General features: G+C 45.3%; 1 protein-coding gene across 1 annotated transcript in view; it reads left to right on the top strand.

The window, feature by feature from the left end:
• The window catches only part of LOC119401986 (multidrug resistance-associated protein 1), an 81,750-nt gene that overhangs the window by 17,410 nt on the left and 37,362 nt on the right, over window positions 1-26,978 (top strand). The window contains exons 4-14 of the mRNA XM_037669018.2: window positions 6,027-6,164; window positions 8,461-8,598; window positions 9,880-9,941; window positions 10,146-10,274; window positions 13,568-13,735; window positions 17,221-17,395; window positions 20,441-20,539; window positions 22,770-22,925; window positions 23,327-23,530; window positions 25,166-25,312; window positions 25,994-26,078. Coding sequence (XP_037524946.1) covers window positions 6,027-6,164; window positions 8,461-8,598; window positions 9,880-9,941; window positions 10,146-10,274; window positions 13,568-13,735; window positions 17,221-17,395; window positions 20,441-20,539; window positions 22,770-22,925; window positions 23,327-23,530; window positions 25,166-25,312; window positions 25,994-26,078 — 1,501 coding nt within the window. The remainder of the gene's footprint in view (window positions 1-6,026; window positions 6,165-8,460; window positions 8,599-9,879; window positions 9,942-10,145; window positions 10,275-13,567; window positions 13,736-17,220; window positions 17,396-20,440; window positions 20,540-22,769; window positions 22,926-23,326; window positions 23,531-25,165; window positions 25,313-25,993; window positions 26,079-26,978) is intronic.

The raw sequence follows: 26,978 nt of genomic DNA, 5'->3' as shown, positions 1-26,978 counted from the left end.
AACTCAAATGACGCACCCACAAGCATAACAGAATGGGTAGCACAGATTAAAGAGGCTCATAAAAGCACCTCTAAAGAAATTACTCGCACAATGGAATACCCTGTGGTAGATCGCCACCTATTAAGGTTATGGGACGATAGGCGAAAATTAGCAAAACGCTGGAAACGCCAGAAGTTAAACAAAAAGTTGCAGCAGCGGCTCTCAGCCCTAGCACAGGAGTCTAACGAATATGCAAGAAAGCTGGAGCAAGATAACTGGGTTCAGTTTTGCAGTTCTTTGCGGAATACATAAAGCACCTCAAAAACATGGACGATACTAAGAAGTATTCTTAACCCAGAACAAACCAAGACGGAAAATGAGCACCGGGTAAGGAAGATAATAGATTCATTTGAAGGCTCAGAACAAGAACTCATTCAGACACTTAAGGACACATACGCTAGTACGACCCCTGGTCTCCGCCAGTGCACAAGTCCTAGGAACTATCAGGGTCAACCAAACCATGAACTAGATGCCCCAATCACAAAGGCTGAAGTATTCGCCGCAGCTAGATCGGCGCGAAAAAACACAGCTCCAGGCCCAGACAAAATAACCAATAGTATACTGCGAAACTTAGATGGCTCTACTCTTGACGGTCTGACGGAGATGTTTAACTCTCAATATTGGGAAACGGGAGAAATGCCCAAAGAATGGAAAGAAGCACACATCATCCTAATCCCCAAACCAGGTAAAATCCCGTCACTAAGCAGCCTTCGCCCTATAGCTCTGACGTCCTGTCTGGGCAAATTGTTCGAACGAGTCATCCAACGCAGACTACAAACCTACATAGAAAAACACAACCTTTTCCCCCGCACAATGATAGGTTTTCGAGAAGGTCTATCCACTCAAGATGCCTTTTTGTTGCTGAGGGACGAAGTACTTAACAACGTAGCACCCGGAAATGAAAATCTAATTCTGGCGTTAGATCTGAAAGGCGCATTTGACAATGTGTCTCACGAGGCCATATTGCGAGGTCTGGAGGATATCAATTGTGGTAAACGAGTCTTCACCTACATCTACAACTTCCTCACAGGAAGGACCGCAACAATAGGCCTAGGTAGCATTCGATCAGAAAATTTTGAGATGCCCAGTAAAGGAACCCCTCAAGGCGCAATACTATCCCCTTTACTTTTCAACTTAGCAATGTTAGATCTCTGCAGACGCCTAGATCAAATACCAGACCTCGGCTACACCGTATATGCAGACGATATTACGCTATGGACCTCTAAAGGATCGCTCGGAAACAAAGAATGGACACTGCAACAGGCCGCTGACGCTGTGTCTACCTTCGCTCGGCAAAGTGGTCTGCAATGCGCACCCGAAAAGTCCGAATTCATTCGTATACTGCCACCACGCAGTGGCAACAAAAAAACACAAGAACTCGTGGAGCTTTTCGTTGACGGTCACCGCATACAGGAGGTACCCAAACTTAGGATACTGGGCTTCTGGTTACAGCAGAATGGGCGGGCCACCCATACGATACGGGCTCTACGAACCACTACCAACAATGTAGCGAAAATGATTCGTCGAATTACCTATCATAAACAAGGAATGAAAGAGACAGACACCATCACGCTGGTGCAAGCCTTAATAATTAGCAGAGTCACCTATAGCCTTCCTTATTATTCATTAAACAAAACTGAAGAATCACAGGTGGATTCAATAATTAGAACAGCTTACAAAACGGCACTCAGTCTTCCCCAAAGCACATCAACAGAGAAATTACTGGCGCTAGGCATCCACAATACTTACAGTGAACTCGCTGCGGCGACTATGATAACACAACGAGAGAGACTCAGCCAGACCGTAGCGGGCAGAGACATATTAAAGAGGGTTGGAATTCCACCCTACCCGCAGCATGTGGGCAAGGAGCTCGAGGAGCTTGATCCATCGGACAGGGACCACTTATACGTGGCCCCATTGCCGAGGAACATGCACCCAGAGCGCCATAAGGGGAGACGTAGGGCTCGCACAGCGTGGCTCCGCGCACTCCTGCGCCGCCTGAACAGGGAAGACGTCTACTATGTGGACGTCGCTTCCTACAGGCAACCACTTCCTCTAAAGAAACGTCATGACCATCAAAACTTTGTCGCGGTGGTGATTGACAAACATGCTGAAATAGTAAATGCGCTCTCGTTCAGAGACTCCTCAGTGGCGGAGGCGGAAACCAGGGCCATCGCGCTGGCCATACATACCGCTGAACGTAAAGGACATGACAGCACCATCGTCACGGACTCTCAGGCAGCCTGTCGTCTCTTATTACGAGGCAGAATTCCCAGTGGATGCCGTGGTTTAATAAAGCATCGCGTCAATAACGACCATACAATCTTCTGGTGCCCGGCTCACGCAGGGTTGGAGGGAAATGAGAGGGCGGATGCCGCGGCTCGTGCATTAACTTTCCGAGCACAGGCTCTGGCCCCCTCAGCAGATTTGCGAACCCCCGCGCCTTCTGACACCTACAACCCCACAATCGCAAAAGACCTGCTTGCCCATCAGCGTTTTACCCGACAAGTATACGCCCCTCCCGACAAACGCCTAACAGGAAAGGAGGCAATAAATTGGAGAAAAAAAAAATTCAAACTGGGGTTTATCCCCACTTAAAGAGATTACACGCCATGTTCCCTACGTGCTATCGAAGTTCCTGCCCCTGGTGCGGAGGAAGCCCTACACTCTACCACATTACCTGGGGCTGCTCTAAACACCCCCCACACCTGACACACACAGGCACGATACCAACACACACGTTGGAGCAGTGGGAGGCGCGACTGTCCAGCTCAGACCTGGCCGATCAGCAAGCGCTGATCGACCAGGTTGAACGGGCGGCCAAGGCCAGTGGGGCCCTCGACTAGGGTTCCCCCCAAAAGAATTTTTTTTTTATTGTAAATAAAGTATATCTCTCTCTCTCTCTGATGCCATGAGCGTCCCCTTTATAAGGAGGTGGTGACATGTATGCCACCAGGCTCGAAAAACAATATGAGAAAAAAAAAAAAACGCGCCGTTGCTGCGACCGTCCCATTCGGCGCGTTTCCAATAGAAGTGTAATTTGGTTTAATACAACGCAAGGTGGTGGCTTCAGCCCTAGTCTCGCTCATAGCGTCCATCCATATCGAAAAATAGCTCTCCGACGCTGTCGCACCGCGTTCCCCGCTCGCCCTGTGAGAATTAACTGCCTGGCTAGAGGGAAGACACAACGCGCGTAGCGTTTCTCTTCGCGTCTCACGATGCTTTGGAGGAATGCATATCGAGTAACAGTGTCCATTATGTGCTTGTAGATGCCATATTTGCGCGGGATTCACCATATGTGGTGTCCACGTGCATGTTAAGAACTTATTCAGCTACCGCAAGGGTTAAATCATGATCATGGGCGTTTGTCGTCGGTACGGAGATGTGCCATGTGCCACTAGGCGTCAACGTGAGTGCGTCCACATCAGGCGGTGCTACATCTGCCAAACAACAATAGAGATTAAAAATCACAGCATATCCACGGAGTGAATGATGATGAGTTGGGGAAGCTGCGGAGGTTCATCGGTAAACCGTGAATCTTCCGTGAATTCTGCCCAGTACATCATCACCGACGTGAGATCGGGCGCGTTTATACTAAAGGTTCGATGAGTTATGACGACTTGCAGCTAGCTCACTTTAATTTTACATGTACGCTGTGAATTTTCGTTGTTTAGAAAACCATTGCTTTAGAAAACATCTGGCATCTTTCGTTAAGCAGCTGGCGTATTCGTTTTGCTTTAGAAACATCTGGCGTTCTTTCGTTTTGCTTTTACAAAACATCTGGCGTCTTTCGTTGGTTTATTTCATCAATCAACGGCGTTTTGAACAAAATTTTTATTGTTTAATCACGCACAGGAGAAATCTCACCAGGCACTACCTTGGAGGTAAAGAATGGCTGCTAATGGGAATGAGAGACAGAAGAAGTCGGCTTTTAGCTAACGCTGCGAATTTTTTATTGTTCAACAACGCACAGGAAAAATCTCCCACCGGCACCACCTTGGAGGTCAAAGCGTTAGACTGGTTACGCACTACGACTACGACTACGAGGGACGAACGGGTGCCGCCTTAAGAAGCTTCGCCCCTAAAAGCTCTGTTATACCAATGCACTGAAGCAATCAACTGCTTCTTTGACGACACGTTTCACTTTCGTGTTATACCGATTCCTATGACAGAGGGATCAACCATCTTTTTCAATCAATTGCTAATTTCATTCTGTCACTTCAATTCGTACATCAGGTGCAACGCTGTGAAGTCTAGCCAGATTTTTTACAGCGGATTCGCCCGCACCAAGATATAGTTCAGTTATTTTACCGCCCGTAACGTGACTTTTTTTTTTGATAGGCTGAGCAATAAATGATATTTCGTGCCTTAAAAATGAACAAACCGTGTTATACGGTTGCCAATAGACGGCTTGCAATGACGTCACTGAAGCAGGCACGTTGGAGCACCAACATGGTGGGCCATGAGCTTTGTGACGTCACGTCAGTGTTATGAGTACATCACAATGCTGGTTCCTTCGTTATTCATGCACAGAAGCCCAATAACGTTCCGGTGACATCGTTATCACATCGAAGTAGGTTAATCGCCGCGTGACTATACTGCCTCGATGTAATCTAAGCCGCCTTGTTGGCGCCACGTTTCGCGTACATTAAGTCACGTGGAAACTATCAATAAATTGTTTGAAAATAAAAGCAGAGCGCAATTTTCAGACAATGCACCAACTCGCCCAGCAACGCATTCAAATACATTGTTCTGGATCGCTTAGCGTCTCTTTGTTTTCGTTTCTTGGTGCTTCATTTGCAGGCCGTCGCACCTCACGCGCAGGCTCGTTCAATTATTTTTTGTGTTTTATTTTAGTTGGCGAGTGTGCGTGTTCTTAATATGATACAACAACACAACATAATATGATATACTTGCACTTGCAAGTAGCTTCGATCTTGCACCCTGCGAGGTTACTTCGAAATCACGCAATTTGAAAAACTAGAAAATAAAACGGCATGAGGTAAACAATGTGTGGATACCATTTGCAGCGACAATATGAGCATTTTGAATTTTGAACACGTCGTATGCTTTTCACGTATTTCATAAGTAAATACTTACAGTAGATCAGTAGTATTGGCGATAATATACAATTGTTGTACGTGAATTTGAGCAGAACACTGCTATTATTACCATGTATACCGGGACGAAGACTGTAACAAAACTTGTAATTTTTTACTTCGCTACAGCCCTGAGGCCTTCTGTTGAAGGTTATTATACTGGGGGAGCTAGCAACATAGGTTTATTACACAAATAAAACGCCATGTAAGAAATCGCTTTCAAATCGGAGCAAATAAAAGCACGAAAATGACGCCTTTTTTTAGCCCGCTATACTTCATTAGTCTCTTAATGATAATTGCGTTGCTTTTAATATACGTCACAATAGAAAGTTAAAACAAACATGGTGGGCAATGGTCATACGCGATGAGGGAAGAAAAAAAAACAATTATTCGAAGTATAGCTGTCACTGACAGCGGAAATAATCGATGGTTTGTCACTTGTGTGCTCTATGTGTGTAGGTTGCGTCATACGACGTGAGCCTCAGGAACACAGCTGAAAAGGAACATGCTGCTAAAGTGCAGAAATATCGTTATCCAAAAGTCGTGGACAGAGAATTGATGAAGAGTACAATAATTTCGGCAACAAAGCAAAGGAGATAGTGAAATAAAAGGAAAACGCCGACCAAGGTAAAAGGCACAAAATTTTAAAAAGACGTTTCGGCTCCTGCACGGCAGCCTTGTTTACAATGACAGCAAACAGCGTAATATGCTCTTCTTCAGTACGTGCTTATCCAACTACTTGCCGCTTAAGTAAGCGTTCGTATTTGTCTATTTGATCATCCGGCTCCCGCACTGGTGGGTGCAGGCAATGTTACCCCCACTGAATGGCTTGCGGTCATATCAATGTATCGACTTTGTGTATCGAACACGCTACATATCACTTTCCAGGGTCTGACCGTTTCCTTGATCATCGGAGGTCGACGCGCCGGCTTCTACACGTCGGCCCCACTGTGCCTCTTCTGGCTGCTGATGTCCGTGGGCGCTGTTCTTCGCTACAGGTCGATCATGATCAGAGTCTTCGGTCAGGTACGGTGTTCGTGCTTCGGCGTTTGTTTTATTTGTTTTTTTGTTATTTTTCTATGTTTTTTACCACGAATGGCAGCTGGCAAGTGAGACGCGAGGATTCCGTAGTCTATCCAGCCACTACAGACGTCACGAGCGCGTGGTCGACACGTGACGAGCCAGGAGCACCGAACCTGTCTTTCCAGCGGTGCAATCGCTGCAGGCAGCGCATACTCCGATTCATACATCAGGTCAAGCTAGCTCGACTTCTTTCAGTAGATGCGCTCGTACCAAGACATAGTTCAATGATTTTACCGCCCGTAATGTTGCTTTTGTTTTTAGACTGAGTAATAATTGAAGATGCTTTCTGCGTCAGAAATAAACCTAGTCATTTATACGATTATAAAGAGGTTGCTCTGGATCGCTTAGCGTCTTTTCATTTTTGTATTGTAGCCTCCGCGATTAGTTCCGCTAGCGCACAGCCGGAGCCAATCACGGAGGCTACGTTTGCAATTACGTAATCCAAGCTAGAGTCGCGTGGACTTCAACATTTTGCTGACCGAACTTCTTGAATAGCTTCCACAATGTTGCACCTGATGCGTGAAACGGAGTATAGTGTCCGACAGGGCAAACGAGCCTAAAGCTACCCCGTCCTCTCTGCCTCCACTTGCCTCCTTTCTTATTATCTTTCTGAAGCAGTGTCATTCTTTTCCCTCTCCCCTGGGTGTGGATAACAAAATTTCGCGCCAGTCCGCCGCAGTTTACAGTGGTTAAGGTGCTAGACTGCTGACCCGAATGTCGCGGGTTCGATCCCGACTGCGGCGGTCGCATTTCGATGGAGGCGAAATGGTACAGCCCAGGTAGTGTGCGATGTCGGTGCACGTTAAAAGAACACCACGTGCAAAAAATTTCCGAAGCTCTCCGCTACGGCGTGCCTCATAATAATATCCTGGTTCTGGCACGTAAAACTCGTCAAATTATTATTAAAGCTTCGCGCCATCTTGCAGTCTGTCGCGAATTCGTAACGTCTAAATCCTCATAAAGGTGCAAGGCAAAGTAGTCAGACAAAGCGAACGTATTTTCCCACGTTGTCTCGTAAACCGCGATGTTTTTGCGACGCACTGTCGTCTTGCAAATGCGAAGACGTGGCCACGGATGGCATCGACAAGCAGAGTAAATGCCAGCGTTAAGAACGAAATGACAACATGGGGAGGTGCAGGGTAGCGAAGGAAAATTAACACCTGTAGTCGGTTACAGCCTCAGAAAAACTATAAGCTCCCCCCCCCCCCCCCCCCCCCCCCCCCCAGCCGTCACCATCCCACCCAGAAAGAATTTGCATAGACGTTCCATTCAATCACATTTGCTCACTTCCACGACGTCAAGCACTTTTCGAGTGTTTCATATACTTGTTGTTCCCATAAACACACAAGTTCATGTTGCTGGTTTTACGTCGAAAACTTAAACGTCCTGACCAATTTCATCAACGATCCTGCCATAACTGCTTAGCCAAAGGTCTTTTGAGACGTTAAACCCCAGATATTATTATAGCCAAAGGCCACATTTTAGCAAGGAACTACGAACCTTTAGCTTTGGACGTGCGTGGCATTTTCACTAGCACATTAAAAGTACTTACGGTTCAAAAGAAAACCAGCTTGCCCGACTCTCTTACATAGGCGATTGACAAGGGCGCCTCGGTTTTGAAGGCGGATCTTGTACTTACTGTGAGGTTGTAACCGAGTACACATTATGAGCCGAAAGGGGCGTTAGACGTAATAAGTGCCGGAACCAGAGGCGCGTATCCCTCAGTTTCTTATCGAAGCGTTTCCGTCATAGACGTAACTGAAGGCGAAGAGGTTGTAACGGTTCCCGATGTGGAACAATATTTGAACGTTACTGAGTGAACTGAACACGAACCGTATACGTATTTGGAAACGTTACGCAAGCGTATCGTACAGCATGGGTACACTAAAAAAAAAAGACTCCTTTGACTCTTTATATGTGACTCCTGATTTGCCACGTATATAACTCTCTTTTAACTCTCTTTTGGAGATACGTGCGTCCAATGACTCTCCGAAGATAGTATAACGATATCCAAACAGTGTTCCCGTGTCTTTTTAAAGAAAGTTATGTATGTGGCAACACAGGACGCACAAAAAACAGTAAAAGGACTGTTTTTTTTTTCTTAGAGTGAATTTAGGTTTACGTGGGAGCGCTACAGGTTTGAATCTCAGGACAGTTGTGCTTGAAGAGCCTGTTTACTGCATGTTATCACGTTGCATTCTTCTTCTGTTTCTTTTTTTGCTTTTTTTGTGATGAGCAGGAGAACCTCGACAGTGAGCACAAGATGCGGAATCTCGAGTTTGACTTCGTAGTGACGGTCGTCTACTTTCCCGTCGTGACATGCCAGTTCGTGATGAGCTGCTTCGCCGACAAGTCACCGAGGCTTAGGCAGAAAGCGGTGAGCGGGACAGTTCGACGATTTCTCCTTCTGTGTTCCCATGATCTAATTACGGAGAGCTTTAGTTTTTCCCTAAGCTTAATCTTTTGGGAAGAAACAGACACTCATGAGAACGAGAGACGCAGACACCTTTAAGTAAACTTAATGTTTGGCGCGTTTTCAAACCTGTCGGCGCGCCGAATCTCGGAGGCCATGACAGAGCTATATTTGCAAAAAAGGCAGAAGTTATTGAGAAGATGGAAGCATGAAGATATGACAAATTCGTGAGCACGGAGTGCCACTGGAGCCGACGTTTCGGCAAGTGGAGGACTTGTCTTCTTCAAGGATGCAGCCTTGAAGTAGACAAGTCCACTTGCCGAAACGGCGGCTGCAGCGACATTCTGTGTTCACGAATTTTTCGTCTTTAAACTATTATTGCAGTTTCGCTGCCATTTTACCTGCCAACTTGTTTAAATGTTTGAAAGCGATGTAATCGGGGATACGGCGCCTTCTAAAATAAATGTTTTTCCGGCAAAAAAAGACAAAAGAAAGTCAGTTCCATGCAGTGAAAGCTGCTGGAACTGCGAAACGACAACGGCGAAAGGGCGACTAAAGGAGAGCTGCGCTATTAAAACGCCATCGGAATACATACAACAGTGCGGTTATACGAAGTGCGGTTATACGGCAACACTGTATTCCAGTAACGCCCATTCGCATACTTGTGTACAAGGCACGCTTGAACTTCCCAATAAAATGGAGCTTTGGCTTGACGGTAGTACGCGACATGATGCCGTGATAAGTTCGGCGTTAGCGCCATGCTTAGCGCAGTTTTTTCGAAACACAGCTGTACACGTGCCTATCACCAACTCGTTCGTATAGAATCGTCACGTAACGTACTGAACAAGGAATTAGAACGGAATGTCTTGACCATACACATCAAAATTTTAACTATTGTCAATGGCAAAAGGAGGTTCGCTCCTTTAAACTTTTTAACTAAACGATTAATAAGTGTTGAGAACGAGGACTAATTGGTGTGAGCATTGATATTTCGTTTACATCACCCTGCATGCGGTTTCCGCCGCAATCTCGCATGTACATATACCATCTACCTTCCAGTAAACGACTCCAACTCACCCTATTTACCTCGTATCTCTAATGAAAGAGCGCATTTAATCCGAACAACTTCAGAAACAACGTGCTTAGTGTGCAACAATAGTAAGGTATCCTGATTTCACCTAAGCTGTCTTCGAAATTAAAGTAAAATGATGATTGGTTAACCTTTTCTCCTCTCTAATATTACAGAATGCATCGCCCGAAACAAAGGCGTCTTTCATATCGGCGATTTTCTTCTGGTGGTTCAACGGGTAAGTGAGAAACAATTGTATCCTTGTGACTCCAAAAAGTTCATTAGGTGGTTGGATGGAATCAGTATTGTCACTTTTATCTGGCGTGTGTTTCCAATAAGATTGTACACCTGAATTTAAGGAGCATTGAAGGCTGCAATCAAACGCTCATTATAGAGTGGTTAAGTGACTAGTATTACAGTTTGCGTGTAATTGCGATTGCAGGATGATATTCCGCGGATACAAGCAGCCGTTGCGGCTCGGCGACATGTGGAGTTTGGACCAAGCCAACGAAACGAGGCACATCGCCAACAACTTCGACCACTTCTACCGTCGCGAGAAGCCGTCGAAGAAGTGAGCCAATGTTTTATACGTACAGGAAACGCACGCACGGGAAACTATAGATGTAAGCTACATAATACAACGTTCTCCATGAAGATCGTGTACTTCGTTGGCACGAACTGCGCAGCCGTCGAAACGTTCGCTTACATTGCTACCCTTATATATTTACTTTTCTTGGTGCAATACATTGAGCGAGTTGTCACGCCAATGTTAAAACAACTAAAGGAATTGAACACGATGATAAATGAGAAAAAAAAAAGCAATGTAAAACGCTGAAGCAGTGAAGGATCTGGTCACATAAAATTAAAATCCTGGGAAAGAATAACGCTGCCTCGCAAAGACGTGGGATATTATAACATTGTATTTTGATTGCATTAGAGTTTAACATGTGTTTGCACTGAATTGTAGAAGCCGTGCAGTGTAATAATAATATCTGGGGTTTAACGTCCCAAAACCAAGATATAATTAGGAAGGACGCTGTAGTGGAGGGCTCCGGTAATTTCGACCACCTGGGGTTCTTCAACGTGCACCTAAATCTAAGTACACGGGCTTCAAACATTTTCGCCCCCATTGAAAATGCAGCCGCTGCGGCCGGGATTCTATCCCGCGACCTTCGCGTCGAGCTCTCGAGCAGTCGAGCTCCATAACCACTAGACCACCGTGGCGGGGCGCCGTGCAGTGTAATCGTAAACTTTTTTGGTATCTGAAGGCGCAAGACACTTTGATACGCACGCATAATCACACTCATACCTGCCAACGTGAGGAATACATACTTTTCATCATTTGATGTAAAAGAAAAAAAAATCTGCTGCAGGGAAGCGGCGGTGCCATGTGTCACTGTCAAGTAAAAACCCTAGAAGCAATGCGCGCTGAGTTTACCGTGAAAAAAAAAAAAAATCAGCCATTGCTATAGTACTTGGAAAGCTACGTTATGCTTGTGTGCCGTGTATGCTTGAAAATGAAGCCAGAATTGATCCAGCGGAGCATATGGGAAAGTGTTAGATACATTATTATCTCATATGAGTGTACCTGATCAGTAAAAACGATGGCTTATCTCAGTCGCGTTAAAATTTCTTGGTAGTCTATTACTACCTATACCTTTGTCGCACGGGCAGCTTTAACTGCGGTTATGCTTAACCGTGGTTTCCAGGATTAACCGCAGTTAACGCGAACGCGTGTTAGGCCATTGCTACACGGGCTCAGTTAGCTCAGTTTAGCAAGCCGTCGAAATCACGTGCTTATCATGTGGTCAGCAAGAAGTTTGGGCGCAACCCGCTGCAAGTTTCGTGGCACGAAACAGCACTTCTACACCTCCGCGAAAAGGTTCAGTGTTTGCAGCTCTGTGAGGTGGCTAGACACGAACAATGCGAAAAGCATTTCCCCTCAAGAAACATGTAGCGATAGGACTGTACCCTCTCGCCAACCCCGTCGTTGACGGAATATTCTTTGTTGTTGGCCTTTCCGCGGCGAGCCCCGTTTCCCCGAGTTTCGCCTGGCTATTTTTCGCCGACTGAAGTCGCGTTCCGCGAAAATCATTCGCGAAGCGCTGGTTGACGGCTGGTGCGCTCGGAGCTTGTCCGCCATATTGTCAGCTTCTCGGTTTGGCGTTGGTTAACCGTGAATACTTAGATCGGTTTGCGGTAACCGTGGTTAGGAGACTAACTGCGGTTACGTCTGCAGTGTAACCGTAGTTAGATTAACTGCGGTTAACTCTATCCTTGTGACAGGAGTATTAAACAACAAATGATTCACTGTTAATTCGCACCAGATAAAGAGGTCAGGAAAGCTCGGCAGAAGTGGTTCTCACAGCCTGTTGAACGATTCTGCGGATAATTCTGTAGATGGCCGACTTAACGTGGTGCCGGAAGTTCTGAACTGGCTACCATAACTGTATTTTAACCATCCTATGTTCCGAGACAAAAAGTGCAAAATGAATTGTTCAGAAGGTGCAGCCTATTGAGAAACGTTCATCTCTTACGCGGTCTTTGGAGCTAATAGGCTCATTAATAGGGCGTGGCGTTTGTGTGCTATCAGGCGAGAATTCCACGTGTCTTGATGGTCCTAAGATCTTCAGGTGTATTATGTCTGCGTGTATCGTTGCTCCATCAGCCACCGCGTATGTTGTGGTAGTTTAAAAAAGTACGGAGAACCTTGAACGGGTGAGGCTGACGTACTGTCTAGCAGCGTTGGAGGCAGTAGCCGAACTTAGGCGTTGAGAATGGCCGACTTAATTTCTTTTTGTGTCCAGCCGGAAACAGGGCATCTGGAGAGTGATTCTCCAAACTTGTCGAAAGCCGGTAAGTGCGGCCTGCGGACTTGAAGTGGTCGGAGCTGAGGGTCAACTATCTCACAATGAATTACTTTTGAATATTAAATTTAGTAATGGAGGTATCTCCGAAGCGCACATCAGCAAGACAGAGACTCCAAAACTATCATGTAGATGTCCAAAACAAAAAGATGTCCTGGTTCCCACTCGAGAGCCTTATCGGCTTACAGAGCTTTCGAAGAAGACTCGATCGCCTATGGCAGATTATGATAGGAACTTTTCGCCTCCTTCTAATCTATCTAATCTTAAGTTAACTACTCTGACAGTACGTCGCCCCAAGCAAAGCTTAAGGTTGCTGCATTCCTTAATTAACTACCCACGCTGTACCCCTCTAAATAAATACTTTAAGCTTGCTCAACCTTTATTTACTTGTAGCTTGCAGAATCTTAATTTTTTGCCACTTATATGCAGAACTGATATGTGCAAACGAAAGTATTTTCCCTGAACAATTGAACGTTGGAATGCATTGCCCGGAATTGTTCGCTCTTTGCCAATGACCGATTTTCGGTCGGCAATCGACATGCGATGTTGTCGCCCCTAATGCCATAGCCCATGATGGGCTGCAGTATGTATAAACAGACTGACAAACAAACAAACAAACAAACAAACAAACGAACAAACAAACAAACAAACAAACAAACAAACAAACAAACAAACAAACAAACAAACAAACAAACAAACAAACAAACAAACAAACAAACAAACAAACAAACAAACAAACAAACAAACAAACAAACAAACAAACAAACAAACAAACAAACAAATCTTTAAACTGGTATATTCGTTGTCGGTGTCTGCCTTCTCGCCGAAACTGTTGCATGGTCATTTGCGACCATTTTTCGACTGCTAGGTTAGACGCACCGCCGGAAATAACGGGAGCGCTTATTTATATTCATTGATATTACACCAAGAGTTTTCCCCAAGATCTATTTCAGCTATTCCGCAGAGACATCGACCAATGGTTCCTCTTTCAACGCAGGCCCACTGCAGCGAAAAGTGGTGCCGAGAACACAGGACTATCATCATCCTCGCCTGAAATTGGAATAATGGCGCCGCTCTTTCGGACATTCCTGCCCGAGCTCATCGTGCTGGGTTTTCACAAGCTCGCTGGATCACTGCTCACGTTCGTCAATCCTCTGGCGTTGGAGTGAGTACTCGTTTGGCTAAATGTTCTGCGTAGCGTTGGCCAAGAGACGAATGTTGGACCAAATCAAACTAATTTTCATTCCGTCACACAGAAAGAAGGACTGTGAGAAAAACTAGCTTTAGAATAGGTTGACTAGTTCACGGACTCATATATATGAAAATATGGAAAAAAAGTGGTACAGCACGACGGTAAATAAAAAGGATAAAATCGACGCTTCACAGGTAGCGTACTGCAACGGGGCATAAACAGTAAAGAATGGAATTATAAATATCATACTTTGTCGCATAAAATTCAAACCGATCATTACAATCTCTGCAATAGAAAAGTTAAATACATTTTTCTGAAACATTGCGATATGATTGTTATCTAAATACTGATATCTGGAACGATATACACAGAATACAAAAAAAAAAAGCGATTATGTTACCTTCTTACAAAAAGCTACATACAACAAAAATAAAACAATTCAATGCAAGACTTTCCATTTGACGATGAAGCAATGTGCATAACAGAAAGCAAATGCGAAGTAGTTGAAATCGAGTTTTATACCACTGCAAATAACTTAAGGACGTCGTGATATGAACATGGTATGAATGTGAACGTGACTCTTTACGAAATCACATTCGAATCTAAATATTCAAATTCTGCAAACGTGGGTTTGTACACGTATTTGCGCATACGATCCAAGGCCCATTAGCTGGACACCGGTCCATGAGGGACGTCGTAGTGGTCTGTTGTGGATTAATGTGGGCCACCCGGGGTTCTTTTAAGTGCGAATAAAATCGCAGACAACTCAGTAGTCAGGAAAACATTGAAGACAACGTAGGCGTTGTAAGAACCATCTAGCCGTCTTCAATCTACACTAGCCTTCATAAGCGAGCTCTGACGACTGCCGGAAGTATGTGAGGAACTCGTTGAATACACGTGACTTAGTGACAGGCTCGGTTGGACTGAACTGCCTTTTGGTTTAGCCCTATTTCTAATTGCGGAAGTATTTATATGCCGACTGGGCGAGAAAGCTGTCCGTCCGTCCTTCCATCACGTAATGCTGACCCGACGATCGCGGGATCGAATCCCGGCCGCGGCGGCCGCATTTCGATGGAGGCGAAAATGCTTGAGGCCCGTGCACTTAGCTTTAGGTACACGTTAAAGAATCCCAGGAGGTCGACGTTTCCGGAGCCCTCCACTACGGCGTCCTTCGTTATCATTGCATGGTTTTGGGACGTAAAACCCCAAAAATACCTATATTATCCGTCACGTAAGAAGATCATTGCTGTAAGGAAATAAAAAATGGATAAAACAAAATAAAACCTTTTGGCGGGGCTGGGTTTGAAAGAGGACTCACACTCTCCAAGAGCGAGGGTCTCAACCATTGGTGTAGGCCTTTTCCCCCCATTATTTCCGATTTTGCATCATACAAAGGGATACAACGAATGAAGGAAGGGAATTTTTTTCGAGGGCTCGTTTCTTTGGTGGCATAGCATTAATGAAAACCAGCAGATAAAGCCGAGGAAGGTATAGGGAACGTTAATTGTACTGTTTTAAGTGTATCTTAATAATTGTAATATACTCGTAGATGTGAAGAAAGTAAAGTGGACAAAAAGACAACTTGCCACCGGCAGGGACCGAACTAGCGACCTTAGCATTATGCGCCCGATGCTCTTAGCAACTGGGCTACAGCAGCGGTCGTCCCCTCCTCCACATTGCGGGGTATTTATGTGGATGCAAACCCTGGGAGTGTTAGTCAGCGCCGCTCTTAGCCGTGACGGCGAATGTGGAACACTTTTTCTTTTGGCCAGATGGCGAAAAGGAGACGGCAGAATTCACATACAACAAGTATGGCCAGCACACACGTGCCGTCAGTCCCTGGGTAAGTGTAGACCAGGATGACACTGGGCAACACACCCATGTTTGCAGAATTTGAATATATCTGAATTTGTACGTATGTGACAACGTTTTATCGCTGCAGGACTTTATGCGGACCAGTACGCCGACGCCCACGGCAACGGCGAGGCTCCGTGGGCGTACCCTTAAACTATTAAATTACTATCGCAACAAGAACTTTAGAAACTATAGGGATTACCGATGATATATGCGCACTTCTTCCGCAAGCACTCATCATGCCCTATTGTCGATCTCGGCTACAAGGGCAAAGCGATAGCGTCAAACGCAATAGCAGTGCATATATACAACAGCCGAAATGAATAGTCACCAAGTGCGGCCTACGAATCCAGGTGTGACATTTCGACAGTAGTTCGTGCTTCAGCGAAACTGACTCGGTTTATGAGTGAAAAACAGCGCGAAAAAGACGGGACAAGAAAGGACACGAGACCACGGCGCTGACTAACAACCAAAATCAGCGCCGTGGTCCCGTGTCCTTTCTTGTCCCGTCTTTTATAGACGATAGTCTTTCTTGGGGAACTTAAACGCAGGAATTTTGGTCTGTCTTCCTGTCTTTCTGTTTGTCGGCACGTCCCTCGATTCAGCCACTCGGCCAAAGTTGAACCACTTGCCCAAGGGCCAGCCATCGTGAACGGCTGACTAGGTTCATACTTGTGTACATTGTTGATCAAAAAGCAAACATTACGCATATCTGAGGTGCAACATCACTAGGTAAGTATTAGGTGATGTGTTCCTTTAATAGAAAATACATAGATACGTAATTCTAGAGACCCTAGTTTCTTAAGCTGCGCTGAAAATGCGACTGCGCCGAAACTTCGCTTCCTCCGTGCCCTCCGCACGAGCTCATTGTTGTGTTTCGGTTTCGGTTCAGTATTGCACTGTACGAATGCCACGGGGCGCCGCTATGGCATTCCTACTTTACCCAGACGACGTGAATATAAAAGAGTGTGTGGAGAGTACTCGTTGAGTGCGGACGTTTCTTCTGCTTCGGAGCTTCGCGCCAAACCGCGTGTTCGGGCTGGCTGGCGTCCCCGCCGGTCGCGTTGGTCACCGCCGGTCTTCGCCTGCTGCTGCGCCGGGACTACCAGCCCGCAACAGAGCATTCACGTCTTTCTGTTTGTCTGTCTGTCACCCGATTCAGCCACCCGGCCAAAGTTTAACCACTTGCGGAATGCCCAGCCATCGTGAACTGGTACCGCCGTTCATACTAGGGAACATAGTCGATCAAAAAGCAAATGTTACGCATATCTGAGGCGCTACATCAATATATAAGTATTAGATGGTGTGTTCATTTACTAGAAAATACATCAATACGTAATTCTAAAGACCGCAGTGTTTCTTAGGCTGCGTGGAAAATGTTAGTATTTTCCGGGCTGCGCTGCAAATGCGACGCTATGAGCCAGATGCGGCGATTCAACATAGAGGAGGAGGACACATGTAGTACGGCAGGCAGACGACTATCGTCTTTCGGCGACATTTGCAGCGAAGCACGCAGATACGCGGCCAATTTTTAGCGTTGTTTTTCACTCGTAATCATGAACCAACCAGCCCAGATGCCTATCCTACTATGATACCCTGTGCAGCCTGCTGATAAGATTCATGGACTCGGACGATCCCGCATGGCATGGAGCCCTGTTCTCGTGCACCATGTTCTTCGCGTCGATGGCCGAGTCCCTGTTCAACAGCCAGTACGAGTACCGCATATTCCTCGTGTCCATGCGCATGCGCTCTGCCATGATCAACGCCATCTACAGGAAGGTACGTGAATCTCCTAGTGCTTTTACAGCGAACGCTGTTATGAGATCATAACAACAGCCGATTTTGGCGCCGTAGTTCTCCGCCATCACCGCCGCCGCCGGTGTCCGTCACCACTATCGCGCGAAAAAAAAAAGAAATCAGAAAAAAAATATGCAAGGTCGGATGGGATTTGAACCCGGGCCCTCTGCGTGACAGTCGAGTATTTTACTACAGACACACGTCGGTGCTTGAAACTAATTCGCAAAATGACACCGCACAGGCGTCATGTCGGGCAAAGAATCATGTTAACATATGTAATATGGCGTGGCAGAAGGTTAAAATAGCAACCAGACAGCCACACAACCCGAGTCGTTGACTGCTTCCAACCTGTTACAAAGGGCTCAGCCATAATTCTTCATCATCATCAGCCACAGCACAAAGTGCACATGATGCCTTACAGACGTGTAGCGGGTACCACGCTTCTCCGCAGAATGACGAATAATGCCAAAGTGGGTGCTTGCCTATTTTACAAAAACCATGGTGATTTATGGCGTGGTCGGCACCTTGCATGTGTACTTGTATTATTTGCCCCAATAGAGTGTACAACGGGCTCTAGAAAGGCCGCTCTTCCAGCTTTCCCTGTGACTGTGCTGCGTCTACCTCGTAGGCCTGGTAATTTTGTGCATTCGAGCTGTTTAGAAGAACTTCACCGATGTAAGGTAGTTTGCTGCCCGTTCTGAATTCTCAGGCGTGATTCTTCTTATATGTCTTTTGACTTAACCCTACGATGGACGTTGGTGCGTATTTATGCCGATATTCAGGGGCAGCCTCATTGTTCTGCAACGTTGAACTATAAGAAATATGGATATGTTCCATAACTTTAACATGTTCTATGAACTATAAGAACTATGGACAGTATAAGAACTATGGACACATTCTGTTATGTGTGTGTGTCTGCACCTTTTCTGAACGTATTTTCGTACAGTTTATTAACCACTGGAGGCACTCGTTGCACCGGCCCTTTGTTTTCTCTTCCTCTTGGATGTGATATTGTCTCGCATTTCGCCTTTCATCGAGAGAGCTTGCCAGTAAAGATTCTTGTGAGCAAAATCGCTTTAAATAATGAAATTATTTACTTGTTTATTCATGACGCCTTGCAGGGCCCAATGGGGCATTGAGCAAGGAGGACAAGTACAAAGTAAATATAAAAGAAAAATACATCAATAACTACAGGAAAATAAATAGAAAAAAGTACAGTGCAGTTAATGAGAAATTGTTTTACGGGGCAAAAAAAAAAAAAGCTAAGTACAGTGCAAGGCATTTTCAAACAGAGAAACCGCATTTATTATTCAGTGGGAAAATAGTCGCCAATCACGGACACTCACAAAGGAAAGAATGCTTGAAGATTTGGCGAATAAAAAAACAATGATGATCAAATGATACTATTTCAAAAAATGTTTTCGCAATTTATCAAGGAATGATTGATGGTTACTGATATATGTAAAATTGTAGGGAAGATCATTCCATAGAACAATGGCTCGGGGAAGTGCTGATGAATTGAAAGCCTTAGTTCGTCCATTTATGCGTTCAATGCTACATTGGTTATGTAATAACAATAATATCTGTGGTTTAATGCCCTACATTGGTTATGTACTTGTAAGCGGCGTGAAACGGTTGAAGGCGCTTTCAGTGGTAAGGGAAATGGCCTGATGTTGTTGCGATATTTATGGAATGTGGATTTCTGGCAAAAATAGATAACGGATCCGGAAATGTTGTGAGCTGATTTTAATTACGCCCCCTTGTTTTTATTGTAATAATTTCGAGTCGTTTTTCTTTTCTGGAAAGCACCGTACTCTTAATCGAATAACGCGCTATGTCCAGAAGCTTCCTTAACTTGATTTTTTATGATTTAGCCACAAATTGCAGGCCACTTAGTGTGAGCTCTTCCTGTATAACATCCTTCCAGAATGTGACCACTGGAACACGAAAGGAATCATAGTCGTTTAGACAAAGGGAAAGGGGTCACATGGGTGTTATTGCTTCCCGCCGACCATTTCTGTCGGAAGGCGACACCCCATTCCCTTGCCTTGCCCCTGGGTAACACATCTTAAACAGCCCCAGTTACCGGCAGCACTTTCTACCTGGTCTTTGGTATACTGCCGGAATGAGTCATGTGAAAATAAACATCGAAATTTTTAACAGAACAATCAGTCATTTGTTCTGTGTCTAATCCGCCCCTCTGCCATTCCGAGAAAATAAGAAAACAACAACAACAACACATAAACCTCTGCGAAAGATATAGGAGCTGTGGCTTTTGAATTGCATCAGTATTAACAGTTTCATGAGACTGCGCGCTACATAACACAAAAATAACGTAGCCACACTCGTGGGTATTAGTTATACAGCCTTTGTTTTGCAGTTTTACCAAAGCATCGCTTAAAGTAGGTTTCGGCGTGTCTCCTAGATTGGTCCTTCATTTCCTCATTTCGGCGCGTGTGGGGAAGAAACGTCTTCATTGACCCAACGCGATGGTCAAGTGGTTGTGGTGCTCGACGGCCGGCTGACGCGAAGGTCGCGGGTTCGAGTGCCGGCCGCGGCTGCTGCATTTAGATGGAGATGAAATGCTAGAGGCCCGTGTACTTAGATTTAGGTGCGCGTTAAGGAAACCCAGGTGGTCGAAATTTCCGGAGCCCGCCACTACGGCGTCTTTCATAATCATATCGTGGATTTGGGGCGTAAAACCCCAACAATATTAATAAATATTTGTAGGAAGCGCAAAACTAAACGCCGACATACACAAGAAGGTGTATATCGACATACACAAGGTTTTTAGATAGTGTGTTAAACAGAAATGGATGCGTAATGATTGGCTTGGCATGTGGGCTTCTTTGTTTTTTGTTTGTTCTTGCACACCTATATATACATTCGCATTTCCTAACAACCGGTCTGTTGAAGTTAAGCGCTTGCGTCTCTTCCTTCTTGTGTATGTCGGTGTTTAGTTTTGCGCTTCCTACAAAGATGGATCTCTACCAACTAGCCCGATCTAATTGTTCTTCATTACTGCAGGCGCTCACGCTGTCGAGCTCTGCGAAAGGCCGCTTCACCACGGGAGAGATCGTGAACCTCATGGCGGTCGACACGCAAAGGATCATGGAATACATACAGGTCAGTACGCATAACCAATCAGGAAATTCTGCTTTAGGCAATGTGGAATATGCTTTGTATATCTAGGACTTCGTAATGCTCAGACAAACAGAAAAAAAAAATACTCGGCAGATCCCACGTGCCGTGGGAATCAATGTTATGCGAAGCATGCGCGGGGTGGTGACTGTGGCGTAATTTTTTGACATTGAGCGAAACGTTACGAAATGACGCTAGACAAATGTGGAAGTGGTATACGCACACTCATATGCTAAAGAGTCGCATATGTATTATATACTAGTTGTTTACAGTTGCGTAACGATGCCTACAGCAACATGGGTGTTACCAACACCAGACGCGGCAAGCTGATATGTAGTGCTTATATTTTTCAAAACTTAATAGCGCGAATCCGAACAGGACAATGAAGGAACGCAGATGCACAGGGCAGGCGTTACTCGCAACTAAGCTTCATTCAGGAAAGCTTCCCTAGATATATACACAGCCGCGTGGCACGCGCAGGTGCACTGCACGTATGTTACAGACACAGTTAAAGTTGTTATGCTTGCACTTGTCTGATATGATGGAGAACGCACGCACGTTTCACGAACCCGTGTGCACGTGTGGAAGGGGTTCTTGACAGTTCTTGAACAAGGGCATCATCTCCGTGATCAGTGACCACCAGCAGCTGGACCGGACTTGTTAATCGGATCTGTTCGTGATCGTGGCTACGAGGGGTCTAAGTGTAGTGAAGTGCGAGGTATAGTGCAGCTGGTGGAAATCCTAGATGCCTCTTACGATGAAATCATCTATGATGCCTCCTGTCCTGGACGTGGCGGCGAGGTCTATTGATGCCCTGTCCTCGTCCAAGCAGTCTTTCATGCAATATAAGGACCAGGCGTCGTTGGGTCTTTATGAATCAATGTTGAAGTCACCGGTAATGATGACAGGCTTGGTACTCTCGGCATATTTATTGTAGCAAGCATTGGCCCCAGTTTTTGCGTAATCCTCGTGGTCCACGTTGCGGACCACGTGGACGAGTGGATAGTAGTTGAGCGTCTTCCAGGGGTGTTCTGTCTTCAGCTTCCTCACTTTCCTTGCGTCCGCCGTGGTGGCGTTGCGGTTACGGTGCTCGGCTGCTGATCCGAAAGTCGTGGGTTCGATCCCGGCCGCGGCGGTCGCATTTCGATGGAGGCAAAATGCTAGATGCCCGTGAACTGTGCGATCTCGGTACACGTTAAAGAATGCCCGATGGTGAAAATTTCTGGAGCCCTTCGCTACGGCGTCTTTCATAATCATATCGTGGTTTTGGGACATAAAACCCAAACAATTATTATTATTATCGCTTTCCTTGCGCGTAAATGTACGTCTTCGTGGTTACCGTGTTGGTTGAGACACTCTATCACCTGTGGCACATACCCGCATAACATGAACTCTGGTATACGGGTATGTGCCACGCGTGACTGAGAGAAAGGGTTTCATGACGTATGCGACAGGTGTTTTGCGTTATTCATGTCATGACCAGTAAATCGTGTTCGTCATACACTGATCCCCTGCTACAACAATTTTGGTATGCTACAAGTTATGGAGACGGCCAGGAAAGCGCCCAGACGTAGGCGGCTAGATAGATAGTTCGATAGATAGAGAGAAACGGCCAAAGTGCCTGAGGTTAGCTAAGAAATGCTTCGCATTTAAAAAACTGACTTCACAGAACTCAGAAGTTGCATTGTTGAGCTTTCTCTTCTAGCAAGGCTCCCTCTATGCGCTTTATCTCATGGTTACTTCATTCTCTCTTTTATGTTTTGGTTTCTCTTGGATTTTCGTTAATCAACGAGCAAAAAAAAAAGTACATCTTCGCATAACCAGAACCTCGGGGCGAAATGCCTTGTCTTACAAGTAGAAGACATTGTACCACCGCAAAAATTGTGAAAAGTTCGGACTGTGTTACCGTGCTGAAACATAATATACGTATGCGCTATGTGCAAAAGACAGAGAGAAGAAGTACATTCATATCTTAAAGTCTACATGCTTCATAACGACAGCAGACGTTACCGTTATCTGATGGATGGTATCGGGGTACCTGTATCGACAGAAACAAGGTACGCCGCTATGCAACTCACTGGAATCGATCAGATCTCAATGTGTTATACGATAGCCTAAGGCGTGGAGAATGTTGCATAGTGTAGGCGCCCTTTGTACGGTACTATTATTAATGCCCATTAAATACGTTTAACTCCTCTATTTATTCCGCTCGCAGGTGTTCAACTACCTGTGGACCACGCCGATTCAGGTTGCCCTGGCCACATACCTACTGTGGCAGCAGCTGGGAGTGGCTACTCTGGGTGGCCTCTTTGTCATGGTCAGCCTGCTGCCAATCAACGGCTGGGTCACCGCGTACCTGCGAAAGTACCAGGTAACGTATGATGGATGTTCTATTCATAGAGCCAATGTTGTGGATCTTTGTCGCAGATGACAGTAAAATCAGTTGGTAGCTGGTATGTAAAACAAAAATGCGAGATCCGAGGGGCCTGCTCACGCCTCTTGCAAACGAGATGTTACATTACTAAATACTAGGAAAAAAACTGAACAATCCGAATGAAATCTCAAACATCACATCACTGTTTATGCATGCCAACAGCTCTATAAACTACTGCTAAGCCTTTTGCTTTCGTTACTAAACACGTCCGCAGCGAACATTGTAGCTCGCCAGCGCGGTATCACACTGATTCTGGTATTGAGCCACACGTCGGAAGCTCTTTAAAAAGTGTAGTATTGCAGAGATTGGTGACGGCATGAGACATGCTTTGTGTGCAGTTCAGCATCATGGAACAGAAAGACCGGCGCATCAAGCTACTGAACGAAATGCTGGCTGGCATCAAGGTGCTGAAGCTGTACGCTTGGGAGACGGCCTTCCAGAAGCGTGTGCAGAATCTCCGCAACCAGGAGCTCATCTACTTGAAGAAGCAGGCGTACCTTAATGCGGCCATCGTGTTTTCTTTCGCGTGCGCACCGTTCCTGGTAAGTCGTACAGGTGTGGAGCGAGAACAATTTGGCTGAGTATGCTTATATCCAGTCGCTTGCGGCATTGCGACGCTAGCTTTTGATACATGCGACTCAAAACGCTGTTGTTTTGAGTCTTATGGCAAGCAATTCATCAGTGTGGCAGTTCAGTCTTCCCGAAATGACGTAGGTGAAAAGTTCATGAATGGTAAAGTTGTCCGTCCAATCGCAACACGAAGGTAAAAAGAAAGAGAAAACAGTACGGGCTTCTTGGAAAGAAAGCTTTGCAGATGTAGCAACCGTACGGTGTTTCTGGATAGCTTTGCGGTTCACTCAGGCAATGGAAATTTTGTTTTTTTCATGGAAGCTGTTGCTGATGCATCGGTAAAATGTTCTTGCGTCTTCAATCAGCAACAGCAACTAAAGCCTCCACTAGCGCCATCTATGTCAGAGTACGTGAACCTGAACACGTAAAAGACACACAAGGTCGATAGAAGCGGCAGAGAATGAGCGACGACTCTGCTCGCTACGGAGTTGTGCATGAAACCTATAAGCGGTGCCGTAGTGATACGTCAATACAGCCTGGTTTTCTAATTTTGTAGTTTTGTTTCAACCGTTCGTTAGGTGTCTTACTGTTAAGTGCATTATCTGCGGTGTCGGTTCACCCTAACAATAAGCTACATGCATTGACTCAACACTACCCAAGAGTCCGCCGCTGTGGTGTAGCGGTCACGGTGCTCGGCTGCTGAGTCGAAGATCGCGGGTTCGATCCTGGCCGCGGCGGTCGCATTTCGGTGCAGGCGAAATGCTAGAGGCTTGAGCACAGTGCGATGTCAGTACACGTTAAAAAAACACCAGGTGGTCAAAATTTCCGGAGCCCTCCACTACGGCGTCCCTCATAATCGTATCGCGAGTTTGGCACGTAAAAAACCAGGTATTATTATTATTCTTACATTACCCTAGAATATCGAGAAAGCACGTACATGTCGGTGTGTGCTGCAGTTATCACAAAGCAATAACCAATGTTCTTTAATAACAATATTGTCTCATTATAACCCTGATTTATGTGTCACTATTTCGGCAATACTACTTTCCACTGTGTTCAACAGCTTCGCTGCCCAGTCATGTCGTCGAGGATGACTGTCAGTTATTTTTTGTTTCCTTCCGTGACCATTTCTCTACCTTAGGAATTTCTGAAGAAGCGAAATGCCGAGTTTCGCATCCCTGTGCTTCGAGTTGTCGATCAATGCGCCATCGCTATACGTGTTTGTCTCGGCTTTGATCGATGGACCGAGATAATGTTTTCCGTGAGTGCGAAGATTTCATTCTGAAAAGAATGCGTAAGGTGAGCGATACCATCTAACTGTTTAAAGCCAGTGATAACTGGACAGCTGGGAAAGAACAAGTGTGCTTGTGGCCATCTTAGAGACGTCAGGTGTTACAGGGCTTAGGGGTACAATGAAGTTCTCTCACCACCACGACAGCACGTAATATCTTAAAATGAACCGTGGTATAGACTTTCGGAGAATCAAGGGCTTATACGTCACATAATTTGAAGTGAACAAAGTTACTGTTTTGGAATGATTGCGTGACGCATCGCTAAGTAGTAGGCGGGAGCAATACGAACGCCGCTTTCTTTCTTTCTGACAACAGGTGGCGCTGGTGAGCTTTGGGGTGTACGTCACGATAGACAGCGAGAACATATTGGACGCGAACAAGGCGTTCGTGTCGCTCACGTTGTTCAACACCGTGAGGGTGCCACTTGGACTCCTGCCGCTGATCGTCTCCAACACTGCCATGGTGAGAAGGATTACGTAGAGAAATGAGGAATAGGGTTTCAGTGCCTTGGTGTAGAAACTTCAGTCAGTATTCGTAGGTTGTAGAATATACTTGTCTTAGTCTCGTCTAAATCCAAGCAAGATAATGTAGTCATATGACTTTAATAATTTAAGTTGATCAAAAGTGGTCGAGTACGGAAAGTCGGACCCGTGAAGATTAATTCGCTATCAAACTTGATGGCACTGAGTCTATACTTCAGTCGCGGTGTTTTTAGTCCAGGGACGACGTTTCGGCAATGTGACTCGCATTTATCAAGAAAAAAAAATGGCGATCTTCTTCATATGTACAGCTATTTCTCTCTCGCTAAAGTTGAGTAGCCTGATTGGGTATGAAGAGTAGAGCCTGTCAATGTTTGATTGACAAATGTAGTTGTGACCGTCAGAACGAAATGTTTATATGGTGGTGAGGACGCGGCAACAATTTTAGTTTTGGTGCCATTTCACTTGCGAGAACTTTCTGTGCTTAGAAGAGGAAATGAGGCTGGAAGCAGGCCAATAAAAAAAAGTAATCTCGTGTGAGTAGGGTAGCAAATCTCTTGCACCGAGTCTGTGAGGAAACTGAAAGTTTCTGAAATCAGATAATTTTTTTTCCCAGATGTACTTGCCTTTCAAATAGTGTTTGGTGCTTTTACTTTGTTTTCAGTTCCTCGTGTCCCGTGACCGTATCAACGACTACCTTCGCTCGGATGACTTGGATCCTACGGCTGTGCAGACTGATGCCAACCAAGGTTTTCCCTATTTTTGGTGGAACGCAGTCGATTATTGAGAAAAATTTTGCATGTTGCTGGGATGTGAACTCTCTTTGTGGACATTTAGTTATAAGGTTGAAGTCGTAATTTTATTGTGTATTCGCTACGTGCAAATATGTTTTTCTTAATAATTGGGCAAAAATATTGCTTCGCCTGTGATGGTTTGTGAGATACCCGTGTTCAACTAACACGCCTTGCTTTAGAGGCGGTCATGTATTCGAGCGATGTTGTTTTTGACTGGGGATTCTATGAAGGCGTGTTTGGCATAAATAGAAAATATGACATGCTGTGATGGTAGAATATGCCAAAATTGATTGTTCGTTAGATATTAGGTAATAACTGCTACACAATAGCATGGTACTAGAGCTTTGGCTACTATTTTTTGTCGCATTCTGTCACAGTAGTCTACTCTGCACGGAATTATCGAAAAATGCAACATTTTCTTAAAAAATGGCGAGGTGCGCATTGCTGGCTACATGTGAAGGTGGAGCCAATCTATGCTTTAACTATTTGTGTGTTTATCGCAGTTTGCTGTAGAATGCTATGATGAGGCCTTGCGAGAAATGCCTTATACAGTGAACAGACGTAGAATAGCTGCGATCGGATGGACCTCTTCTCAACGAACTAAAATCTCGCCAAAGCAGCGTTCTTTTGCTTTGTACATCTAGAGGGTGTCGCAAGAGAATTGCTTTGTCGAAATGGAACACGTTTCAAAATACAGCTAATTACAGTCCCTCAACATTGCATACGAATCTCATGTTGACAGTTTTGTTAATTCTGTTTACGACATATATACGAAGCACGTATGGAGGATGACGAAACCCTCCTACTGTAAGAAAATGCTCCACTTTTCACAACCAATATACGGTATCTCATACA

The sequence above is a fragment of the Rhipicephalus sanguineus genome, chromosome 8 (genome assembly GCF_013339695.2).
Source record: "Rhipicephalus sanguineus isolate Rsan-2018 chromosome 8, BIME_Rsan_1.4, whole genome shotgun sequence".
In the NCBI taxonomy this organism is placed as follows: Eukaryota; Metazoa; Arthropoda; class Arachnida; order Ixodida; family Ixodidae; genus Rhipicephalus; species Rhipicephalus sanguineus.
Note: the sequence above shows the minus strand (reverse complement) of the source record. Positions and strands in the feature narration are given on the sequence as shown.